The sequence below is a fragment of the Pan paniscus genome, chromosome 14 (genome assembly GCF_029289425.2).
Source record: "Pan paniscus chromosome 14, NHGRI_mPanPan1-v2.0_pri, whole genome shotgun sequence".
Lineage (NCBI taxonomy): Eukaryota > Metazoa > Chordata > Mammalia > Primates > Hominidae > Pan > Pan paniscus.
This window is the reverse complement of record NC_073263.2, coordinates 97,295,771-97,320,197: the sequence shown is the minus strand read 5'-3', so window position 1 is coordinate 97,320,197 and position 24,427 is coordinate 97,295,771. Positions and strand designations below refer to the sequence as shown.

At 39.0% G+C, this 24,427-nt stretch overlaps 1 protein-coding gene across 1 annotated transcript in view; it reads right to left on the bottom strand.

Annotated features, from left to right (window-relative positions):
• Positions 1-333: 333 nt before the first annotated feature.
• The window catches only part of DNAJC3 (DnaJ heat shock protein family (Hsp40) member C3), a 120,318-nt gene continuing 96,224 nt past the window's right edge, over positions 334-24,427 (bottom strand). The window contains exons 10-12 of the mRNA XM_034936863.3: positions 10,223-10,355; positions 9,143-9,291; positions 334-4,431 (exon numbers count right to left, since the gene is read on the bottom strand). Coding sequence (XP_034792754.1) covers positions 4,274-4,431; positions 9,143-9,291; positions 10,223-10,355 — 440 coding nt within the window. The 3' untranslated portion in view covers positions 334-4,273. The remainder of the gene's footprint in view (positions 4,432-9,142; positions 9,292-10,222; positions 10,356-24,427) is intronic.

Here is a 24,427-nt window from a genome sequence, read left to right as displayed (position 1 = left end):
ACTTAGGACCTTAACAGAAATGTACAAATGGGGTATAAAAGAGAAAATCTTCAGACAAAGCCAATTTAAGTGTTACATTTTAATAGTACTGAAATGGAAGACTTGTCCACTTTTTAAGTCCTTAGTTGTCCTAGGACTTTTGAGGGTTAAGAGATTTTAGCCCTTTCTGCTTTGTGTGTTCTGACCTTCCCTGTCAACTTGTGTAAAGGAAGAGCCCTTTTGTCACCTCAGTCACTGGTTTTGCATGAAGCAAAGCTGGAAATAGACTTTTCCTAAGACGGACTGTCTTAGAATTTTATATTCAAGGACAAAAATGAATCAAAAGCAAGGAGATACTGATATGACCATAAATATTTTTATTAAATGTGAAAATACACGGGCATAAAAATAGTACCCATATTTGTAGACATGTCTGAGACCCATTTCAAATATTAGGTTCCTTTTTTATTAAAACACTACATTGAGATGGATTAAGTTACTTAGTCTTTTCTCATTCAAAACAAACTAAAACCTCACGGTAAGAGTAATATTTTCACAAACATCTCCAATGTTTACCTCCTCCTTGCTCGGCTTTCCACTGCAGGTAAGTGTTTCAGCCACAGACAAGTGCAACAAAACCGGTTACTATACACAAAGCCACGCAGTGGCTAATTTTACTCTTAAATCATTCAGCAAATGAGATCATCTGTAAACAAACAAAAAAAAACCCCAAATAATCCCACCTCTTAACGTCATTTGAAATTACAGGATAAACTGCCACTAACAAAAAAGGAATGATCTGATTTAGAAAAAGGATATTCGTTGTTGGCAAATTAACATTTGCCTTCTTCCTTCCTTTATAAATTTGGAAAAGTCAACTACATTCAACAAAGTTGCGTGAACTTCTCTAGGTGATACCATTGCTGTGTGCTCAGTGAAAACTTTGCAACGCCCATCACAAGGGCCGTGTCTGTAACCTCACCAGGGAGCCATTTTATGTAGTTTTTTCATGGTAAATGTCAAAGACAACTTCTGACCCATTTAAAGGTGAAATTTTTCATCATCCATTGTGAGTAGAAAATGGTATCAATTTCAAATTGTGGTTTTATTGGCTACCTTTTTTACCCAGTTATGTTTTCTCTTAAACTGTGGGTAGTTTTAAAATTCCATTATCAGGGCAACAAAAATTTGTTTTCATACCAATACTTTAAAAAAGATTTTTAATACTGACTAAAGAGAAAGGCATTGTAGAATTAGTAGTATGTTACATCTGATTCACATTAGTAAACTGTCAAGATTTTTTTCAAGTTTTCATCTATTCATGGTAAGAAAGCACAAACTTTCAGAACTGAGGAATGAATTAAATTTTGTCTCCCATTTTGGAACCTTTTCACAATGCTTCTAGACTGATGTGTCTAATACTTCTTCCTGCTGGGCAAAATATCCACAAAGTACAGACCACTGATAACTCCACCCATGGAGCTCACCAAAAAGGAAAGAAGAGCAGAATACAACAGCTGTGGCTAGGGTACCCCTCTCTGATTTCACTTTTCCTGAAAGAGCCATAAAGGTTACCTGATGGCCAGGCGCGGTGGCTCACGCCTGTAATCCCAGCACTTTGGAAGGCCAAGGCGGGCAGATCACAAGGTCAGGAGATCAAGACCATCCTGGCTAACACAGTGAAACCCCATTTCTACTAAAAATACAAAAATTAGCCAGGCATGGTGGTGCGCGCCTATAGTCCCAGCTACTTGGAGGCTGAGGCAGGAGAACTGCTTGAACCCGGGAGGTGTCCCTGCACTCCAGCCTGGGCAACAGAGCAAGACTCTGTCTCAAAAAAAAAAAAAGGTTACCTGGCACCTGTAGTCCCCAAGGGAAAATGAAAGTAGTATGGTTTTACAGTGGATAATGCTACCCTACAGTGAGACAGGCAGGGGGAATGACTATCTCTTTACACACCCAGGCTGCTGCTCAGTCACACATTAGGGGAAGCAGGAGTGACTGTCTTTCCGTTTGGGTGGACACCAGAAAACTGCCGACGGCCATCAAGGCTGAAACTCAACAGTTGTTACTTTCTTCATGAATCAGCGAAACAACAGATTGCAGAGAATTCATTTCCCTCCATGGCACTGGCATGTGGCACCAGAGCTGCTTCTCTCTCTTCACTGAAAACAGGCAAGTAACTGCACGTCAGTTAAGAGGACTAAGTAAATCCATGATAAGAATTTAGGAACTGAAACTATGGTTGTTACAAGTGGAGAAAAAATGAAAATGCAAACAAGCCTCTGGGCAGCAGGTGGGAGGTGGCCAGGCCCCCGACACATCTCCTGTGCGGCCCTTGACCCCTTGTTGTTGGCAACTGTCATGCTCTCCAAGTGGAAAGGCAAGTGATTTGATATTTCCTTTTTTTTCTGACTCTATGTGAAAATTCTTTTCAAAGTAGGTAAAAGCCATCACTATATTTCAAAGAGGTCACAGTGACATCATATACAAAAGGAACCAGATTGAAAAAGATATTGCTGACATAGCCAGTGGTGAGATTACTAAAGAATAAACAGAAATGCCTTGGAAATTATTTTTACACTGGCTTGAATTGAAACATTAAAGCAAAATGAAAGCTGTAAGGTGTTCACTAGTTTTCCAAATGCGTTGTCAAGTTTATTGGTAAGAAACAGACTCCTAAATAGATGCAGAAAGCACTTAAGTGTTCTGCTCAATTCAACTATGTGATTTTTGTCTCTCAGTTAAAAATTTGTCCACCTATGTTTCAGGATATGACTACAGACGAAAACGATTTGTGCTTTGCTGTTATGGATGTCTGTGGTCAGGATGCCTCCCACAGTGAATTAAAATGCTTGATTTCATTAAGAAAAAAAAATTAGACCCTTTAATGGTTAAAACACTTCAAAATGCTTTGAGGCAGAAACAAAACCTTTCCAGAATAAAGGTAGCAATTCCTATCTAAAGTAATTCCTTCAGCTTTCAAATGCAGCATCAAGAGTTCCATAAATGTTCAATATTCTTAACATTTTTTAGGGAAAAAGCATTCAGTATACAAAGACTGAATAGTTCACTTCTTAAATAGTATCTTCTTAAAAGGTACAAAGAACATATCTCAAGAGGAGATGCCATCTTATTAAATGAAACAACAGTGGAAATATAGCCAGACCTGACTAACCTTGCCTGTATTTGCTTGTAGGCAGGAGAAAATCAGAGGCATCAAGATCTGGTAGAAGGGCCGGTCTGCTGTTTAACACATACCAGCAGACAGGTCCCACGTGGGAGGCACCACAGACCTTTAAGATAGGGTGAAGCCTTGATAGAAGGAGAAACAGAAGCTGCCCACTGTCTTTACTTAGAAGTGGGAAACATGGCATTCTGTATTTATTTATGTTGACTGCGCAACTTTACGTTTCTAAACCAGTCTTGTTACACGAAATTCCCTATAAAAACTCAGAACTTCAGTTGTTTAAAAAGTATTTCAATCTGCACTTCAGCAATATTATTTTAAATACCACCACTATTTTATCTGAACCTGTTTTACCTATAACAACTTTTAATTTGTTGTGTTTAATATTAAAAGGGTCCATAGGAATTTATAGATTCAAGTTTCAGTATTCTTCAGGTACTGAACCAAAAAAATGTACATTTAACATTAATCCAAAGTCTAAGCCTGGATATATTATTATTTGGTGGCAGGGTTCCTAAAAGATGGTCTCTTGCTCCTCAGTGACAGCCATGTTGACAGACCACAGAGGTGTAAACACATGCACACTAAAGATTTCACAGCTACTCACAAGTGACGAGACTGACCACATCGAAGCACAGTTGTCCCTAAGAACATACAGCTCAAAAATGTTCATGTTCTCTTTAAGAATACTGAAGCATAACCATTCTCATGAAGATTACAGCTCCTTCTTACACTTGTAGGCACTGACTTACTCTGCAAGGCTGTGAAGAGAAGAATCTCAGCTCCAGTGTAGAAAAATACAGAATACGTGAGCACTTCCACGGGTGAGCCTGCCTCAGACCACTTCCCTCCAGACAGCATAAAGCAGATGCAGGCTGCTCTGTCAGAAATAGAACCATTCCTTGCCTCCTTGCCGTTGCAAACCCATTAACCATAAATCTAACAGGGATAAGAACAGATATTTTTCCTATTAAAGCAACTCTTTGGTCATGGACAAACTGAAAGATTTGAAATTTTTTTTCATTAGGGTCCCGGAACAAGATTTACAAGATTTCTTTGTTTTTAATCTTTAAAAAAATTAAGAAGAGCAGAAAAACAGTTGGTTTAATTGAAGTGGAATTTAAATCTAAATGGTCCGCCTGAGCTGAAGGGATTGAACCCTTGCCATGAGTTCCAGCTTCTGTGGAAAGGGTTGCCGCCGCCTCCTTGCTGGCTCTCTGCATCCAAGGGATCTTCTCCGTCGTCAAACTTTTTTCTCATTTCTAGAAAGAAATCAGAAAATTAAGAACCAGATAATACCTAAGGTATAGGGGCAGGGGGAATGTTTTCTTTGGGCAGAGGAGGGTGGGTGGGCTTGAGGAGCTACTTACTTTTCGGTTATCAAGAGTTGTGCCTGACATTCAAATCCAGGCTCTCCCATTCCCACCCTGAAGAAACAGACTAGAGAAATTTGCCACAAGGAGGGTGAGGTTCAGGGTTGAAAATAGGTATTTATTGAGATTCAGGCCCCTAAATCTCACTCCAGAAGAAGCCACCCAAGCTTGATAACTACCCAATGAAATTATTTGGAAAAAAATAATTCAAGAGAAACTTCCAAAAGTCTACAATTCTAATGAAACAGCCAGCTCACCACCCTAATCCCCAAAATAAAGTCTGTAAGGCAATGACCTCATCAAGCATCTAATGAGCATTCTAGCACTAAGGCTCCTCAGACATGAGGGGAGAGGGGCTTCCATAACACACAACTCCAGGAGGTTCACCTTTCCCTCCCATGCAATTGGTGCCCCCACAGCGGGGCCTCTGAGACCAATGCAGAGACATGGGAGAAGGCAATAGAGAGGAATATTGCAGGGATAGGAAGAAAGAGCTCATGTCCTCAGAGTCATTAGAAAAACCCTGGAAGACAACCTAGGCAAATACTATTCAGGACTTAGGTATGAGCAAAGATTGCTTTTGGTGTTTCCATCATGAAATTGCAACAAAAGCAAAAATTGACAAATGAGATCTAATTAAACTAAAGAGCTTCTACACAGCAAAAGAAACTATCAACAGAGTAAACAGACAACCTACAGAATGGGAGAACATTTTTGCAAACTATGCAACTGACAAAGGTCTACAAAGAACTTAAATGTACAAGAAAACAACCCCATTAAAAAGTGGGCAAAGGACATGAACAGACACTTCTCAAAAGAAGACATATATGCGGCCAACAATCATGAAAAAAAGCTCAACATCACTGATCACTAGAGCAAATAATTAGATCATTATTGCAAATAAAAAATGGCTATTATTAAAAAGTAAAAAAAATAGATGCTGCCAAGGTTGTGGTGAAAAAGGAACGCTTATACACTATTGGTGGGAGTGTAAATTCATTCAGCCATTGTGGAAGACAGTGTGGCAATTCCTTAAAGAAAGAAATACCATTCAACTTAGCAATCTCATTACTGGGTATACACCCAAAAGAATATAAATTGTTCCATTATAAAGACACATGCACATATCTGTTTATTGCAGCTCTATTCACAATAGAAAAGACATGGAATCAACCTAAATGCCCATCAATGATAGACTGGATAAAGAAAATGTGGTACATCTACACCATGGAATACTATGCAGCCACAAAAAAGAATGAGATCATGTCCTCTGCAGGGGCATGGATGGAGCTGGAGGCCACTATCCTTAGCAAACTAATGTAGGAACAGAAAACCAAATACCACATATTCTCACAAGTGGGAGCTAAATGATGAGAACTCATGGATGCATAAAGGGGAACAACAGACACTGGGGCCTATTGGAGGGTGAAGCGTGGGAGGAGGGAGAGGATCAGGAATAATAACTAATGGGTTCTAGACTTAATACCTGGGTGATGAAATAATCTGTACAACAAACCCCCATAACACACATTTACCTATGTAACAAACCTGCACATGTACTCCTGAACTTACCAAAAAAAAAAAAAAAAAGACTTAGCATATAGCTAGTTTTTTTAATAAATGGAAAATAGAGAATGCAGAAAAAAATGCAAATATAAAAATAATCCCAAGTCTCACTTTGCTCTCTCACAGTAACTTGTCCTTTAGGGGTTCAAAGATACTTAGAGAAAAGCCAGTTTACTTCATTCTGGGAGGTTAATCTGAAGCCACATATTTAGGAGGAGGAAACCCACCAGTAATGTGGGGAAAAGCAAGAGAGATCAGATTGTTACTGTGTCTATGTAGAAAGAAGTAGACATAGGAGACTCCATTTTGTTCTGTACTAAGAAAAATTCTTCTGCCTTGAGATTCTGTTAATCTATAACCTTACCCCCAACCCCATGCTCTCTGAAACGTGTGCTGTGTCAACTCAGAGTTAAATGGATTAAGGGCGGTGCAAGATGTGCTTTGTTAAACAAATGCTTGAAGGCAGCATGCTCCTTAAGAGTCATCACCACTCCCTAATCTCAAGTACCCAGGGACACAAAAACTGCGGAAGGCCGCAGGGACCTCTGCCTAGGAAAGCCAGGTATTGTCCAAGGTTTCTCCCCATGTGATAGTCTGAAATATGGCCTCGTGGGAAGGGAAAGACCTGACCGTCCCCCAGCCCGACACCCGTAAAGGGTCTGTGCTGAGGAGGATTAGTAAAAGAGGAAGGAATGCCTCTTGCAGTTGAGACAAGAGGAAGGCATCTGTCTCCTGCCCGTCCCTGGGCAATGGAATGTCTCGGTATAAAACCCGATTGTATGCTCCATCTACTGAGATAGGGAAAAACCGCCTTAGGGCCGGAGGTAGGACCTGCAGGCAGCAACACTGCTTTGTAAAGCATTGAGATGTTTATGTGTATGCATATCTAAAAGCACAGCACTTAATCCTTTACATTGTCTATGATGCAAAGACCTTTGTTCACGTGTTTGTCTGCTGACCCTCTCCCCACAATTGTCTTGTGACCCTGACACATCCCCCTCTTTGAGAAACACCCAAAAATGATCAATAAATACTAAGGGAACTCACTCAGAGGCTGGCGGGATCCTCCATAGGGGATCCTCCATATCGGATCCTCCATATGCTGAACGCTGGTTCCCCGGGTCCCCTTATTTCTTTCTCTAAACTTTGTCTCTGTGTCTTTTTCTTTCCTAAGTCTCTCGTTCCACCTTACGAGAAACACCCACAGGTGTGTAGGGGCAACCCACCCCTACAGTAAAATTGAGGGTTCTTATGCTGAGTGTTAATAACTAAGCGGGTATTGTAGGTGATCTGCAACTCAGCTTTGTTTTATAAAAGCTAATGCAGTTAGACTCAGGCCCCATATCTTTGACACCTCACAGGCAAAATTAATCTAGGATGTTAGCACTTAGAACAGTAGTGAACTCTGCGTAGGGGTGGGGGTGATAATGGCCCCAGAGAAAGGATGCTGTGAATGGAAGGGGAAGTGAATTCAGCTATATTCACATTATGTAATTACTTAAAAATTCAGTGGAGTGGTCTGCATACATCTCAAAGAATGAGGTAACCATTTTTCAATGAGAAAAAACTATAGCCAAGATTTATTTCAAGTGAAAATTAAGTTTCAGATTGGCATACATCATGTGATTCTACTAAACATATTCCTAAATATGACACGTTTTGATATATGCATAGTAAAAAACTTTAAAGTCTTTAAAAGAAAAGATAGTTTATCCTGAACAGAAGAACAGGAGGTAAGAAAAAGGACCTGCAGCTCTTTCCTCAGTGCATGCCTCTGTGCAGGGACACCCATCCCCTTGGTTGGCTCCCTGGTACCTTAAAACATAGCACAAAGTCCCTCTCACATAAGAAGATCCTGACTCCCAGTCTGATACACTATCACACCTGTGCACTGCACAAACTAAGAGGATTGAACTGCTTAAGGCAGGTTGTAGCCACTCAGTATTTGCTAAGTAACAGGACAGTATGTATCCAACACTACTTGATAAGGGAAGTACATTTCTGTCTCCTTTACTGGATTATAAATTACTTGAAAACGAAGGATCATTTACTTTCAATTCCACTGCAAGTACGTTTCTGTCTCCTTTACTGGATTATAAATTACTTGAAAACAAAGGATCATTTACTTTCAATTCCACTGCATAAGTAAGTACTCAAAAAAGATTTGACAAATAAACATAAAACTTTCCTCTCTTTTGTTTAATTTGTTTAGCTCAGATCACAGCTGCTGTTCCCACTGACATGGAAGGCCACAAAAAAGCAGTATAAGCTTAACATGAAATTCTCTGGCAACAGCAAAGCATTGTTCAGTATTACCTCAATGCTTAGCCTGTCTCCCTCTTAATGAAATTTCCAGGCCATATTACTGTACGGCAAAAGAACACATGTGGCCAGGTGCAGAGGCTCACACCTGTAATCTCAGAACTTTGGGAAGATCACTTTAGCCCAGGAGTTAAAGACCAGCCTGGGCAACACAGTGAGATCCCATTTCTACAAAAAATAAAAATTAAAAAAAAAAACAACATATAAGCCTGTGAATCTAATGATCCTATGATTCAGGGCAAGATTCCTGGTGAACACATATGGGGCAAAGCAGGCCCTAGGCCACACATCTGTTCTTCTCCCACTCCATGTAATCCAGCCTGGCAAGCTGGTTTCCTCATCAAGCTCCTGCAAGCTTGGTGGAGAAAATTCATCATTGACCTTTGAGGTCAGAGGGAACCTGAGAGATCCTCTTATGCTCAGTGTTGAAAAAACTGAGACCAAAAAGTTCTGATAACTTGTTTGAGTGGAAAAAAGATTCAAATTCAGGCCCTCTGATTCCACATTTGATAGTCTTTCCACTGTACCCTGCAACAGGAGGGTGCCCAACATAAGAGGGCTGAATGAGGGCAGGCATAAAACTGGACCTCTGGAACTGGGCTCAGGACCCGTCACTGCCTATACAGCCCCACGTGGAGAACCCACCACACGTTCCACCCTCGCTTCTACCACCACCTCTAGGATGAGTCAAAGGAATAAAAGCTAATAATACCTGGATCAGAGAGGACTTCTTTAGCAGCTGCTATATCAATGAACTTTTTCTCAGCTTTTTTCTTTTCTTCTTCATTCTGGAAGTTATCTGGGTGCCACTGCAGTGCTAATTTTCGGTATGCTTTAATAATTTCTTGCTTTTTGGCATTTCTGAGGGGTGGTAAAATAATCATTAGTGGAAAAGTGTCTAACATACTATCATGAAAATCAGAAGAGCTGATTAAGATCCTACTGGCAATTAACAAACTGGTTTTATAAAATAGTTCCAATGGTATCACAGGCCAAAGATCTGCATACACAGTTCTGGATGATCATTAAAGCTGACATCAGGCTTCCTTGGATACTCGCTCACTAAGATTACTGAGAATAAAGCACTCCTGATCTTTAGAACTTTCCCTTTTTTAAAAAAGGTACATCAATGAATTTTTTAACTTTCTGAATTTCCAAATTACCATAATTCAATTCTTGGTATTAAAAAATATTTGACTCTGAATGCCACTTTCAATTATGCTTGTGCATTAGCTTACCTAATAGTAAGCACAAAGATTCCGAATTTTGAAAAATTGATGGTTTACTCAGCGAACCACTGGGAGGTATATCATTTACTTAATTTCAGAATTCACCCACAGGCACTGGGAGGTGTATCATTTACTTAGTATGTACTTTTATATAAGGTAGATCTTAATTTCAGACTTAATTCTGAAAGCACTACTTTATTTTTAGGCCAGAGAAGGCTTTTTCTTTACTCATTCCGTCTCCTCCTCTATCCCCACCAAAAGGAATCTCACTCCTACCCCTTTACCCTTCTTAAAAAATCTAGGCTTAGGACCCATTCATGCTACAGTGTCATCTCTGTTGCCAACTACTAATTCTCTGTTGTTGCATTATTGGTCTCTATCAAAGAAACTTGCCTATAAAATACTCAAAGTAGCTTTCTAATGTTAAAGACTGTTAAGGTTTAATCCATATGACTGAAATTACATAAGTAAAGAAAAGGAATCAGAGAGGAAAAAGAGCAATGATTAGCTTTGAAACAGAGTTGATTAAAAATAGCAAAGTAAATTTTAAATTAATAATTCACCTTTTTACTCCCAAGATTTTATAATAATCTCGTTTCTGCGACTGTTTCAATAATCTTTGTGCTTTCTCTAGACCTTCTCGAATCTGCTGATCATTTTCATTGTGTTCCTGAGCAGTTTCATAATCCTGAATAGCTGTCAAAATATGTTTAAGATAATATTGTTAAGGCAAATTATAATTTGTTGCCTTTTCTTATCCTGTAAAATTGATGCTAAAGTCGTCATCCCCCAACCCCTTCACTCTTTGGCCATTATTGCCAAAAACCTTAAGTGATATCCCGTTAGTAACTTTGATCAAGAATATTTAAGAGGCCGGGCACAGGGGCTCATGCCTGTGATCCCATCACTTTGGGAGGTCGAGGTGGGCAGATCATGAGGGTCAGGAGTTCAAAACCAGCCTGGCCAACACAGTGAAACCCCGTCTCTACTAAAAAAAAAAAAACACAAAAATTAGCCGGGCATGGTGGTGCACGCCTGTAGTCCCAGCTACTCGGGAGGCTGAGGCAGGAAAACCGCTTGAACTTGGGAGGCGGAGGTTTGCAGTGGCCGACATCGCACCACTGCACTCCAGCCTGGGTGACAGAGTGAGATTCCGTCTCAAAAAAAAAAAGGGTTTAAAAGGCATAATAATGAAAACTGAGTTTAGGTAGTTTATTATTCTCATTCAACAAAATGTACTGCTGTTTACTTGCCCACCCTCCCGCATCATCTCCCCATACCCTCTGGGTAAATATGTTAATATCAGCACTTTATCCAGAGCAATCTTACCACCATTAAGACTAAGTGGTTGTTACACAGGAAAGAAAGACAGTGATAAAGAAAATCGGCCTGGTCAGCTATGGATTGACAACAGTGCAGAAGAATTAGACATTTAGAAAGGGATCAGGAGGTGGGTTTGGCCAATGGGAAGCTAGAAAAAAAAAAAATTGTAGAAAGAAAGGGAACAGAAGGAACTGTCCACAATCCGAATGACTCAGTAACCCACAGGCTTTAACACTATTACAAACCTAAGTGTCAATCAAAATACAAAATACATACAGTCCCAGTATAGGGAGTCTGCTGACTATCCACATTACTTCTTTTATTTTATTACACAGTATTTTTTTTTTTAATTTTAAGAGACAGGGTCTCTGTCACTTTGGCTGACTGCAGCCTCGACCTCCCAGGCACAAGCCATCCTCCTGCCTCAGGCCCATGAAGTAGCTGGGACTACAGGCACGCACCACCACGCCCAGCAGTATTTTAAATACTTAGAAAATACAAGGCATCTGGGTATCTAATATGCAGAAGAGAGTCAACACAGCAGTCCTGAGACAACTATCCTTAGAAAAGTTTGCTGACAAGGTTGGCTTACTGCTGATGTTTGGGAAGCCAGATTTCAGGAGTGTTCCCAACATTCCATGGTAAGAATGACTCATGCCTGAACTGTTTGTATGAAAAATACAGTTTATGGTAAACATCTTTCCTTCTGGGAGTCTGGGATTTTGGTGCAGGCCAGACAGAAGGTGTCTAGTGACTAGTCCCCCAAAAAAACTCTGGGTGCAGTGTCTATAACGAGCTTCCCTGGTAGACAACATTTCACACATTGTAGAATTTCTCATTACTGGAAAAATTAAGCTTGTTCTTTATGACATCACAGGGAGAGAAGTCCTGGAATCTTCTGCCTGGTTTCCTCCAGATTTTCCCCCTTGCACCTTTTCCCTGTGCTGACTTTGCTTTTTCACTGGAATGAAAGCCCTGAGTACAACTATATGCTGAGTCCTGTGTGTCTTCTTACCAGATCACCAAATCTGGGGATGGTCTAGGGAAGCCCCCACTCAAATTTTTCTCAATATTCTCCCTGCATAGATAATTCCAATAATAGATTGCTGGGATAAAATTCTTGTTTTTATGAAAATGCATTTCACTAGGATAAAAGACATGTGAACACTCATCTTCGCAATAGCTAAACATGGAGGGAATGTAAGGCACCTTGGACAGATTAAAATGAGAAAGATATTGGCGTAAGACTGAGACAGTCAAATGCAAAGGGGTTCCCGGAAAAACTCCAACTGGCCTGCACGCTGGGAGGAGTGTGCACTGGGGTGGAGCCTCGGGAAGAAGCCTGGCCCCTCCCTCCTCTTCCTGGATGGAACCTGGGATTCAATCTGCAAGGTGAGAAGCACACTAGCTGGGACTCTGGCCTTGTAGAGAGTCCCTGTTTCCCTCTTTTCCTTTTCACCCAATAAGTCCTGCCCTCTTCAAATTGTCTGTGAGCCTCATTTTTCGTGGCCGTGTGACAAGGACCCCCTGTCTTTAGCTGAACTAAGGAAAGAGTCCTACAACAAGACTAACAAATTTTGACAGGCTACACACTACGTAGAGAAATGAACCACCACCACCTTTGGCCCTGTGGCACTGGGGAAGGGGACCCTTCAATCTTTTATCCTAAAGTGAATTCTCGCATCAGTGCATCATTAAATTAAATGTTACTATAGCCCAACCCACAGGGACATAAAAAACTCCTCCCAGTTTAGTATAAAAACAGAACCATCATAAACAGTAGTAAGGTTTAACTTTACAATGAACACCCATAGCACAACACATAGCTTAGTAAGGAAACAGACCTTGAAGGAATACAATAGGAAGATGTTTCAATATACATGATTTTGCTACTTGTGCAGACTCTACATTTAAAACATGTTTTCATTCTTACATGTTCAGAGTTATCTCCCCAAAGCAGTCTTTTGTATTGTATTTGTATTAAAATTTAAGGTGAACACATTTTTCCCAAAATAAGACAAAAATGTAAAATTATAGGTTGTTTCCTATATTCACACAATTGCAGAAAACTAATTAGAAACCTAAGTATGGATGATGTAAGACTTCCCACAGATATAACTAGACAGACCATTTTAAATTATACTTTCTCAGACTCCACACTCTAAGAGAGCATCTAAAAACAAAACAAAACACCCAATAGACAAAAAACAAGCAATGGGGAAAGGATTCCCTATTTAATAAATGGTGTTGGAAAACTGGCTAGCCATATGTGGAAAACTGAAACTGGACCCCTTCCTTACACCTTATACAAAAATTAACTCAAGGTGGATTAAAGACTTAAACGTAAGACATAAAACCATAAAAACCCTAGAAGAAAACCTAGGCAATACCATTCAGGACACAGGCATAGGCAAAGACTTCATGACTAAAACATCAAAAGCAATGGCAACAAACGCCAAAATTGACAAATGGGATCTAATTAAACTAAAGAGCTTCTCCACAGCAAAAGAAACTATCATCAGAGTGAACAGGCAACCTACATGGGAGAATTTTGTTGCCATGAATGGGAGAAAATTTTTGCGATGTATCCATCTGACAAAGGGCTAACATCCAGAATCCACAGGGAACTTAAACAAATTTACAAGAAAACAACCCTATCAAAAAGTGGGCGAAGGATATGAACAGACACTTCTCAAAAGAAGACATGTATGCAGCCAACAGACATATGAAAAAAAGCTCATCATCACTGGTCATTAGAGAAATGCAAATAAAAACCACAATGAGGTACTATCTCACACCAGTTAGAATGGCGATCATTAAAAAGTCAGGAAACAACAGATGCTGGAGAGGATGTAGAGAAATAGGAAGGCTTTTACACTGTTGGTGGGAGAGTAAATTAGTTCAACCATTGTAGAAGACAGTGTGGCGATTCCTCAAGGATCTACAACCAGAAATACCATTTGACCCAGCAATCCCATTACTGGGTACATACCCAAAGGATTATAAATCATTCTACTATAAAGACACATGCACAGGTATGTTTATTGCAGCACTGTTCACAATAGCAAAGACTTGGAACTAACCCAAATGTCCATCAATGATAGACTGGATAAAGAAAATGTGCCACATATACACCATGGAATACTATGCAGCCATAAAAAAGGTGAGTTCATGTCCTTCACGGGAACATGGATGAAGCTGGAAACGATTGTTCTCAGCAAACTAACACAGGAACAGAAAACCAAACACTGCATGTTCTCACTCATAAGTGGGAACTGAACAATGAGAACATGTGGACACAGGGAGGGGAACATCACACACCAGGGCCCGTGGGGAGGTAGGGGGCTGGGGGAGGGATAGCATTAGGAGAAATACCTAATGTAGATGACGGGTTGATGGGTGCAGCAAATCACCATAGCATGTGTATACCTATGTAACAAACCTGTACATTCTGCACATGTATCCCAGAACTTAAAGTAAAAAAAAACACACACACACACATCCAATGTTTATCCCACCATTACTGAACAGCTATGAAAAATAGAATAAGCCAGACATATGTCAGCCCTAGATAAAGAATACCATGTTGCGTATTAGCCAATTCATTTTCTAACTTCTGAATCTAAAAAATCTTATCCCAAATTACTTTTCTTCTATATTCCCTTCACATTCTTGAGGAGCAATGCAAATCACCAGCTTAGGATGGGAGACGTAAGCACACACGTTTGCCTACCCTCCTTGCCACCGAAGTGACGAAAAGTAATATAATCATAGTAGCACTGAAGACAACAGCAGACCAGCAACTTTGATAAATTTCTGGAAGATAGGAAGCAGCAGCACATTAGTAATAAACCTAAGTAGAGAGAACCACAATGCAAGCACACACTATAAGAGGCCCTAGCAGATCTGGAAGCCATTATCTTTGGCCGAGGACCCTCGCTTTGGCAAGCTGAAGTAGCTATAAGGCAACCGTCAGGATAGTCCATGAGATGACTACGGGATGGCTGGGCAGGCTCTGGCCCCTGTATATGGAGCCACTGGCTGCAGCATTAATCCCTACTATAAGCAGAGTGAAAGGTGTGCCTGTGGAGGGCCCCTGTAGGACACGCAAACCTCTACAACAAACCTGGAACAAACAAAAAGCGGTCCCACCCAGACCAAAGTTAAATAGATCATCTTACTGACCCCCGATCAGTAAAATGAGTGAAGCAGGGCTCACTGGGGCAGCTGGGCAAGTGCCACTGGGGACATTCTCCAGTGAACAGGTCCTATTTACTTACAGCCTGCCCTGAGCTCCCCAGCACAGACCAGCATTTGAAAGACAGGTGCACACAGCTACAAGCGACTCCCTCTCTCACCCTACCAATCCATTAGCAAGTTCCAAATCAGCTTTCCTTCACAATATAGCCACAGTTTAACCACTTCTCAGCATTTCCATAGTTAGCACTGTGACGCGGGCCACCATTCACCTGAATCATTAAAACAGTTTCCTAACAGGTGTTCCCAGCTTCCACCCTATTCCCCTAAAAGTCTACTCTCAATGCAAAGAAATCCTTTGAAAGAATATAGTATATCAGACCTCCAATATAAACATGTCCCATGGAACACCAACATTCTTCTGCTGCCTATCACACAAAAGAAACATATCACACAAAAGAAACAAGGTAGACAGGGTGCAGCTCCAAATTCCATTTTCAGCAAAACAATACAAAGAAACTGTACAAGGGCTGCTAAAAGGTGCTAATATCAGCCATGAACCTAAGACGAAGGGGGAAGCAAATAGTGAGAAAGCCAAATGGTAAAAGATCACAGAAAATGCTGACAAAATACACCTTCTATGAGTATGCGCTTACCCTGAAGTGACAACCTGTATCCCTTGCATATTGCAGGAACCAGGAAATCTAGAGCACACATAGTGGAGATAAAGCAGAGGGCTTACTGGGGCAAGACAGAGGTAAAGAAGAGAATACAGTGAGAGGGAACAGCGAAACAGCCTGTGCGGCAGATCCCAGAGAACAGCAACTCTATGCTCATCCTGAAGTGCAAAACACACACCCCTTTGGTGTAGCAAAGGAATGGGGTACAGGGGCAAGTGGGGCTGGTGGCAGATGACCTCCTGGCCATGGTTTGGTGCAGAGAAGTAGAGAGGGCAGGGCTATACAGCAAAATCATTTTAGCGGGAAGCAGAATGTCTGTGGAAACAGTGAAGCAGAGAGTACTGCGACTGTTAACTACAGAAGGCTGCCCTGGCCCCAGCACGCCTTACATGCAGAAAACAAAAAAACAAAACTGACATCCAGAGGACTAGCCCCACAAATAGCTAGGGCAGTGAACTCCAACTCATTTTATGATGAGTAATAATTTTTTTTTAACTGGCACAATATCACTTCAAAGATATTTAAAAATTAAATCAGGAAAAGAACATGTAAAACTTATCTAATGAATGTTCATCAGAAAAACATAGCCAAAGAATACTATTTTCTGAATAGCCATCAGAAAAACAAAACCAGAGGAAATTCTGGGCAAGCATCATAGACACATTATGTAACTTAATCCAATTACTTCCATTAAGGGTAATCACAAGGCAGAATCAGAACTCAGGAAAGAGACCAGGAGATGACGAGGAGGTAAAAATGTGAGCAATCAGGACTCAAGAAAAATAAGAACAAATCAAAACTATCATAGACATGAAGACAAAACGAGAAAGAGGACAAGGGAGAAGATAAAAATGAAGGATCTAACAAAAGGAAATGGAAATAGAGAGTTTTAAAAGCCTGAGATTCATGTGTATTGCATACTACTTTCACAAAAATAAAAATGTTCTAGAGCTATGTTGCTAACAATGTCAATATTCTTAACTGTATAATTGAAAATATTAGGCCGGGCGCGATGCCTCATGCCTGTAATCCCAGCACTTTGGGAGGCCGCAGTGGGCAGATCACGAGGTCAGGAGATCGAGACCATCCTGGCTAACACAGTGAAACCCCGTCTCTACTAAAAAATAGAAAAAATTAGCCAGGTATGGTGGCGGGCGCCTGTAGTCCCAGCTACTCAGGAGGCTGAGGCAGGAGAATGGGTGAACCCGGGAGGCGGAGCTTGCATTGAGCTGAAATCATGCCACTGCACTCCAGCCTGGGCGACAGAGTGAGACTCCGTCTCAAAAAAAAAAAAAAGAAAAAAGAAAGAAGAAAATATTAAAGATTATAAATTTCGTTATGTATTTTTTACAATTAAAAATAAAACAACCATTGACCACCAACCAAAAAAAGCAAATATACAAATCATAAAATAGGGGTAATATTTATACAGGCAAACAAACACGGAAATAATTATATTGGCTATAGATGTATGGCTGATTCATATCTGACTTCTGTCCAAACACTGTCTTAATGTTTACAGAGTCAAATATTGGCATACAAAATTATAATACATAAATAAAAACTAAAAACACAATGTGACATAACCTACCGTAAAACATGACACAGGAATATAAATTGGCAGAACAAAATTTCACAAAAAAATACTGAATAAACACAGTGTATTACTAAAAAATAATTCTAAATAGCTACAATTCTCAACTATGACTGCACATTCATAAAGGGCACACATTTTGGTGTTTTTCAATTCAATGTTTTTACTGTACAAACATTCTATTTTCTCTTTTTAAGGGTGTTAACTACTTTAGATATTCCATGTAAGTAGATTCATACAGTATTTTTCTGTGTGTGGCTGGGTTATTACATTTAGCAAAATGTCTTCAAAATTTGTCTTTATGGTAGATATTAGAAAACCTCCTGCTTTTTAAAAGCTGAGTAATATTCCATTTTTTTTGTATTCCAATTTATATGTATCCATTCATTTGGTAAGGGAAGTTTAAATTGCTTTCACCTATTGGCTTTTGTGGATAATGCTTCAATAAATGGTGTGCAAATAACTCACCTGAGCATGTATGCCAGAGTTGCTATCTGTGCTGCATTCTGCTTCACTGCTTTGGTGTTCGGCCCTTATACCAGTACCAAAGGGCTTTGGTTACCGTAGCTTTGTTTGGTGTTTGGACATTATTAAGTGTAATGTCTCCAATATTTTTCTTCTTTTAAGATTGTCAGACTTTTCATGGTCCCTTGAGGTTTCATGTAATTTTGTGGGTTTTTTTCTATTTTCAGAAAAGTAAAATTGGGAATTGAAAGGTGTGCTGCATGTGTGGCTCACTCTGGGCAGCATGGCCATCTTCACAATATTATGTCTTCCGACCCTTGAACAAAAGCATGCTCAAGAGCGTGTTTAATTTTCATATTTTGTGTATTTTTCAATTTTCCTTCTGTTACTGACTTCTAGTTTTATTCCATTTGGGCCATAAATCATAGTCTATAAAATTTCAATTTAAAAAAATTTGTTAAGACTTGTGGTGTCACACGTGGTCTATCTAGGAAAATGTTTCATGAGCTATTGAAAAGAATGTGTACTCTGCTGTCTGAATACATTTGTTAGGTGTAATTGTTTTATAGGGCATTCAAGTTTTTTGTTCCCTTCTTAATATTCTATCTTGCTTTATTATTCATTACTGAAAGTGAGATACTGAAGTATCCTACCATTATTATATTGCTGTCTATTTTTTGCTTCAATTCTGTCAATATTTGCTTTATGTGTTTGGGAAAACTGATGTCAGATATATTCATAGATTCTCAATGAATGAACCTTTTTATTATAATTTAATGTCCTACTTTGTCTCTTGTGAATTTTGACTTAAGTAAATTATATAAAATACTTTTTTAAAAGGCTGAGAAAAAATTATAGCTAATGATGACAGGCAAAGGAAATACAATTCATGTATAACCTGTATGCAGAAAACTAAGCTGAAAAAGAAACAAATAGAAGAGACCAAAACAGATTAAGAAAATGTTCCTGAAGTGAAAGATGGATCTAGACTGAAAAGGTGCACTGGGTGCCAGGGCAGCCTGGCTGAGAATGGGCAACAAGAAGACATATCCTAGCATGATTCAGACTTGAAGATAAGGGCTCTTTGGATGGCCAGGCCCAAAACAAAAACCTGGCCCCAGGTTTTCCGTAACATTAGTCCCAGAAAAGAACAGAACAATAACTACGAGATACATGGCACAGGGGTGAGGGAAGGACTTTATTATCCAGCCACGCTATCATTCAGATATAAAAGGTACAAGTACAATCTGTATTGAACATAGAAGAAAGCAGGGAAAATTCTCTTAGGACCTCCCTGAGGAAACTACTATAAGATGAACTCACCAAGAGATGGCTGAAGAAACCGTGGCCAAAGGAAAACCAGTACACACTGAATTTCACGTAGAACCAAGACTAACACAAAGCGACAGAGCAGAGCGTGTGCCCTGATGGTGCAGAAGGGATACAGCTGACGAAACATGGGAAAAGAAAGGGGAAGGATGATGAGGGAGTAAGTTCATTCATTCCCACCTACGTCAGCTGAAGCAATCAGAAAACATCAGCCACTGATAAACTGAGTAACATTACAAAGGCAAATCCTAGAGAATTTCCTCAACAAATTATTAAGAGGTGGAAGGACAGTGAGGAAGAGGAGGAAGTACACTAAATTTTTCCTCACAGTAGGAAACTAATGGATGTTGCCAAACTAGTGTTAATAAAACTATTTTTAAAAGTACAAAAATACAAACTTTCCTAAATATCAGGAGCGTATACAAAATACAGGCCAAATCGCAAAAAGATTTCAGCAAAACAGAATGATAGAATGTTGACCAAACATCTGTCATATCGATCAATGCAAATGTGCTAAACTAACCTATTTAAAAGAATTTCATTGGCTCAAAAAGGAAAGCCCACACAAAACATTTTCACAGAGAAAGCTGTCACTAAGCCACCTCCCAGTAAAGCAGCAGTCTTTCCAGAGATTGTTCCAAACTTTTACACCACAGGTGATTCCAGTGTCTCCAGAACACTGAAAAAAGAAAACTTCTAAACAATTGCACTGAATCCTTACCCTAATTAATAGTTTACTATACATAAAAGTCTGTGTTAAAATTCATTTTTCCTCTGAATTTCTGAGAAGCTGCAATACTCCCTTCCAGCATCAGACGCATTCATATCACTTTTTGAGGATGCACTTTAAGCAAAATAAAAAAAGAATCCAAGAAAGATGAAGACATTATTAAATTTTTAAAAAGAAGACAGAAAAACCCAGAAAGGCAGTGAAAGGAGTTCTGGAGCAAAAGATGTGCAGCAGGCCAGGCACAGCCAGGAGTTATAGGGCTAAAGAATATCTTCAGAGTGAAAAGAAAAAAAAAGTATATATATAAAAAAAAGAGTATCTTCACAGAGAGCGGATCTCATTCATACAAACTGTCATTAAAAATCTCAAGATGTTCTTAGTAAGACAGAGGCATAGGTTTCTTCTGGCAGAGAGACAGTAACTCTAACTCGGGGTGACGCTTTCCAAAAAATCCTGCTCCAAATGAGAAGCATACTAAAAGTGTGGCCATCTGTGAACAAGAGACTCCGTGTGTCTGACCCTGGTTGGTGAAATGATTGCATCTCCTTCTCTAAGGATTCAAACACATGACTTGATCCTGCAGCTATACAATACATTAATCTACTAAATGGCTTTCATTTACTTACTATACACAATTATAGTTACAGGAAATAATCTACATACTACAAACATTATAAAAGTATACTAACACATACTTAAAATGTAGCTGAAAGATAAGATGGAAATATACTAATTTCCTTATTATCAGTAGTATACAATCGAGATGCTATCTAAAGATGACAGGGCAAGAAAGAAACTTGGGTATATTAAAACTTATTTATATTACATTAAAGCTGTAAATATAAGCAAAAGATCAAATACTCAACTAAAATTGAAGGTGAGAAAGAACAGAAGGAACTAGTGAGGTCTACTCAGTTCTTCCTCTTCTGTAGCAGGCAGACAAGGGATACTGCCTAAAATTGATAAATCAAGAGCTAGAGGAAGACATATTTTAATTTCAATTATAGTGGTAACTAATAATTAGAAACTATTAAACTAATATTAGAAATTTATTTAAAAAGTCGTTACAGTCAAGTGCAGGACATGCGCCTACAGTCCCAGCTACTTGGGAGGCTGAGGCAGGAGGACTGCTTGAGGCCAGGGGTTTAAGACTACAATGCAATATAATCACACCTGTGAATAACCACTGCACCCCAGAGGGGATACTAGAAATATTCAAATAATCTAAATGACAACAGAAAGAGAGGAACAAAAAATTCAAAAACAAAAGGACAAAAAGAAAACAATAGTAAAATGGCAGACCTACATACAACCATATCAATAATCACAGTAATACTGATCAAGTAAACACTTCAAACACAGATTATAATTATCAAAATTGATAGAAACAAAGCAAGTTCCAACTACATGATGTCTATAAGAGACATACTTATAAAGGCACAAAGACACTCAAAGTAAATGAATGAAGACAAACACACCATGCAAACAATAAGATCAAGAAGGCAGAGGTGATTCTATTAATATCATATAAAACTTCAAGAAAAAGAGTATTGCCAGTGATCAACAGGAACACTGAGTAAGAATAAAAGTAAAAATTCATCAGGAGAACACTTGACAGTCATAAATATGTAGGCTGCTAATAGCAGAGCTTCCAAATGCTTGAAGGAAATATTGACAATATTAAAGACAGACAGGAAAGTTCACAATTTCCACAACAGATTATCAAAGATCTTAACAACTCTCACCTTATACCTGATGGAAAAACTAACAAATATTACACCCAACAATTGCAGAATACACCTTATTTTCAAGTGTACATAGAATATTCATCAAGGTAGATACCATGCTGGACCACAAAACAAGCCTAAATAAATTTAAAAGGAAGGAAATCACACCTAGTATGTTCTCTGACCACAATGGAATTAAATTCAAAATAAATAATAAAGTACCTAAGAAATCATCAACTATTTGAAAATTAGAACACCTATACATAATCCATGCATCACAGAAGTCAGAAGGGAAATTAGAATACACTTCAAGCCAAGTTATAATGAAAGTAAAACAAAATGTGAAAGGTGCAACTTTAAATGCTTACATTTAAAAAGAAAGAAAGGCCTAAAATCAATGAATGTTCTAGCAAAAGCACAAGGTACAACTAAAGTAAGTCTAAGGAACTAAAGAGCAGAAATCAATAAAGTAATAAAGAAAAACCATAGAAACCATTAACAAATCCTGAAGTTGGTTCCTTAAAAAGACCAACAAGGCCGGGCACCGTGGCTCACGCCTGTAATCCCAGCACTTTGGGAGGCCAAGGCAGGTGGATCACGAGGTCAGGAGATCGAGACCATCCTGGCCAACATGGTGAAACCCCATCTCTACTAAAATACAAAATATTAGCTGGGTGTGGTGGTGCACACCTGTAGTCCCAGCTACTCAGGAGGCTGAGGCAGTGGAATCACTTGAACCCAGGAGGTAGAGGTTGCAGTGAGCTAAGATCGCACCACTGTACTCCAGCCTGGTGACAGAGCAAGATTCTGTCTCAAAAAAAAAAAAAAAAAAAAAAGAAGAGACCAACAAAATTGACCAAACTCTGTCTACAATGATCAACAGGAAAAAAAGAAAATACAAATTATTAATATTAGAAACAAAGCAGGAATAATCTTACAGACCTTATAGACATTAAATAATAAGATAATATTATGAACTTCATGCCAACAAATTCAGCAATGTCAAGAAATGGAAACATTCCTTAAAAGATGTAACTTACAAAAACTAACACAGATGAAACAGAAAATATTAATAGCCTTATACTGAATAAAACTAAATAAGGCCAGGTGCAGTGACTTAATGCCTGTAGTCCCAGCACTTTGGGAGGCCAAGGTGGGCAGATCACTTGATCCCAGGAGTCTGAGACTAGCCTGGGCAGCATGGCAAAACATCATCTCTACAAAAAATACAAAAACTAGCCAGGTGTGGTGGCATGCACCTGTAGTCCCAGCTACTTGGGAGGCTGAGGTAGGAGGATCACTTAGCCTGGGAGGTCGAGGCTGCAGTGAGTCATAATTGTGCCACTACATTCCAGCCTGGGTGACACAGCAAGACCTTGTCTCAAAAAAAGCAAAAGCAAAATTAAAAAAAAAAAACTAAATTTGTCAAAAACCATCCTACAAAAAAAAAAAAATCAAAAACCAACTTCCAAGACCAAGATGGTTTTACTGGTGAATTCTCTCAAACTTTAAAGAAGAGATGACACCAATCTTATATGACTCAGAAAATAGAGGAGGAAGGGACAATTTTGAACTGTCTGAGTCCAGTACATCCTTAACACTGAACTCTGACAAAGACATCACCAAAAAAAGTTACAGAGCAATTATCCCTCATGAACGTAGGTGCACACTTCTTAAAATGTTAGCAAATCAAATCCAGCAATATCTAAATTCCTGTCCAAGAAGAGTTTATCCCAATAATTAAAGGTTGATTTAACTTTAGAAATGTCAGTTTAATTTACCACATTAATGGAATAAAGGGGACAACATAAATATATAAATAAGTTCAACTCTGTAACAAAAATAAACAGCAAATATTTTTAAGTGGGTAAGCATGTGGAGAATGCTTACTTCACAAAGTAAGATATTTAAACACAGAAACAACACATGAAAAGTATTCAACAACCTTAGTCATCAAGGAAACAAACATTAAAACCACAATAGATACTAACACACACCAAAATGGATAAAACTAAAAAGAATGAGAACACAAAATGTTTGCAAGGATGCAGAGCAACTAGAACTCTCATACTTTATTGTAGCTGTATAAATTATAAATTACCTTAGAAAGAGTCTGGCAGTTTCTTTTAAAACTGAGCAAGCACCGTACACTATGACGGCAATTCTGCTTGCAGATAAACAAAAACATATGTCTAAAAAAAGCCCGTTAGAATAATGTTCATAGCAGCTCTTTTTAATAACTCAAAAAGTCAGCTGAAGTGTCTGGTAATACGACAGTAGATAAAGTGTGATATATGCATGAAATGAAATATCCTTCATCAAGGATAGGATTATTGGCAAAAAACTGAATGCTTTTCTGCTTTTTTATAGTGGAAAAGTGATAACAGTGCTACCAGCCCACCACCTGTTTTTCAAAATAAAGTTTTATTGGAACACAGCCATGCCTATTCATTTGCGTATTATCTATGGTCACATTTGCACTGCAATGGCAGAGCTGAGTAGTTGCAACAGAGACCACATGGTGCGCAGGGTCTCTATTTACTATTTGGCTCTTTATAGGAAAAGTCTGCCAACTTCTGCTCTTCATCAATAGAAAGGAATAAACTGCGAAAACATGTAATAACATAAATAAATCTCAAAAACATGCTGAAGGAATGGAGCTTTATACAAGAGAGGACATACTGTACATGGCTGTATTTATATGAAGATCTAGAATTGGCCAA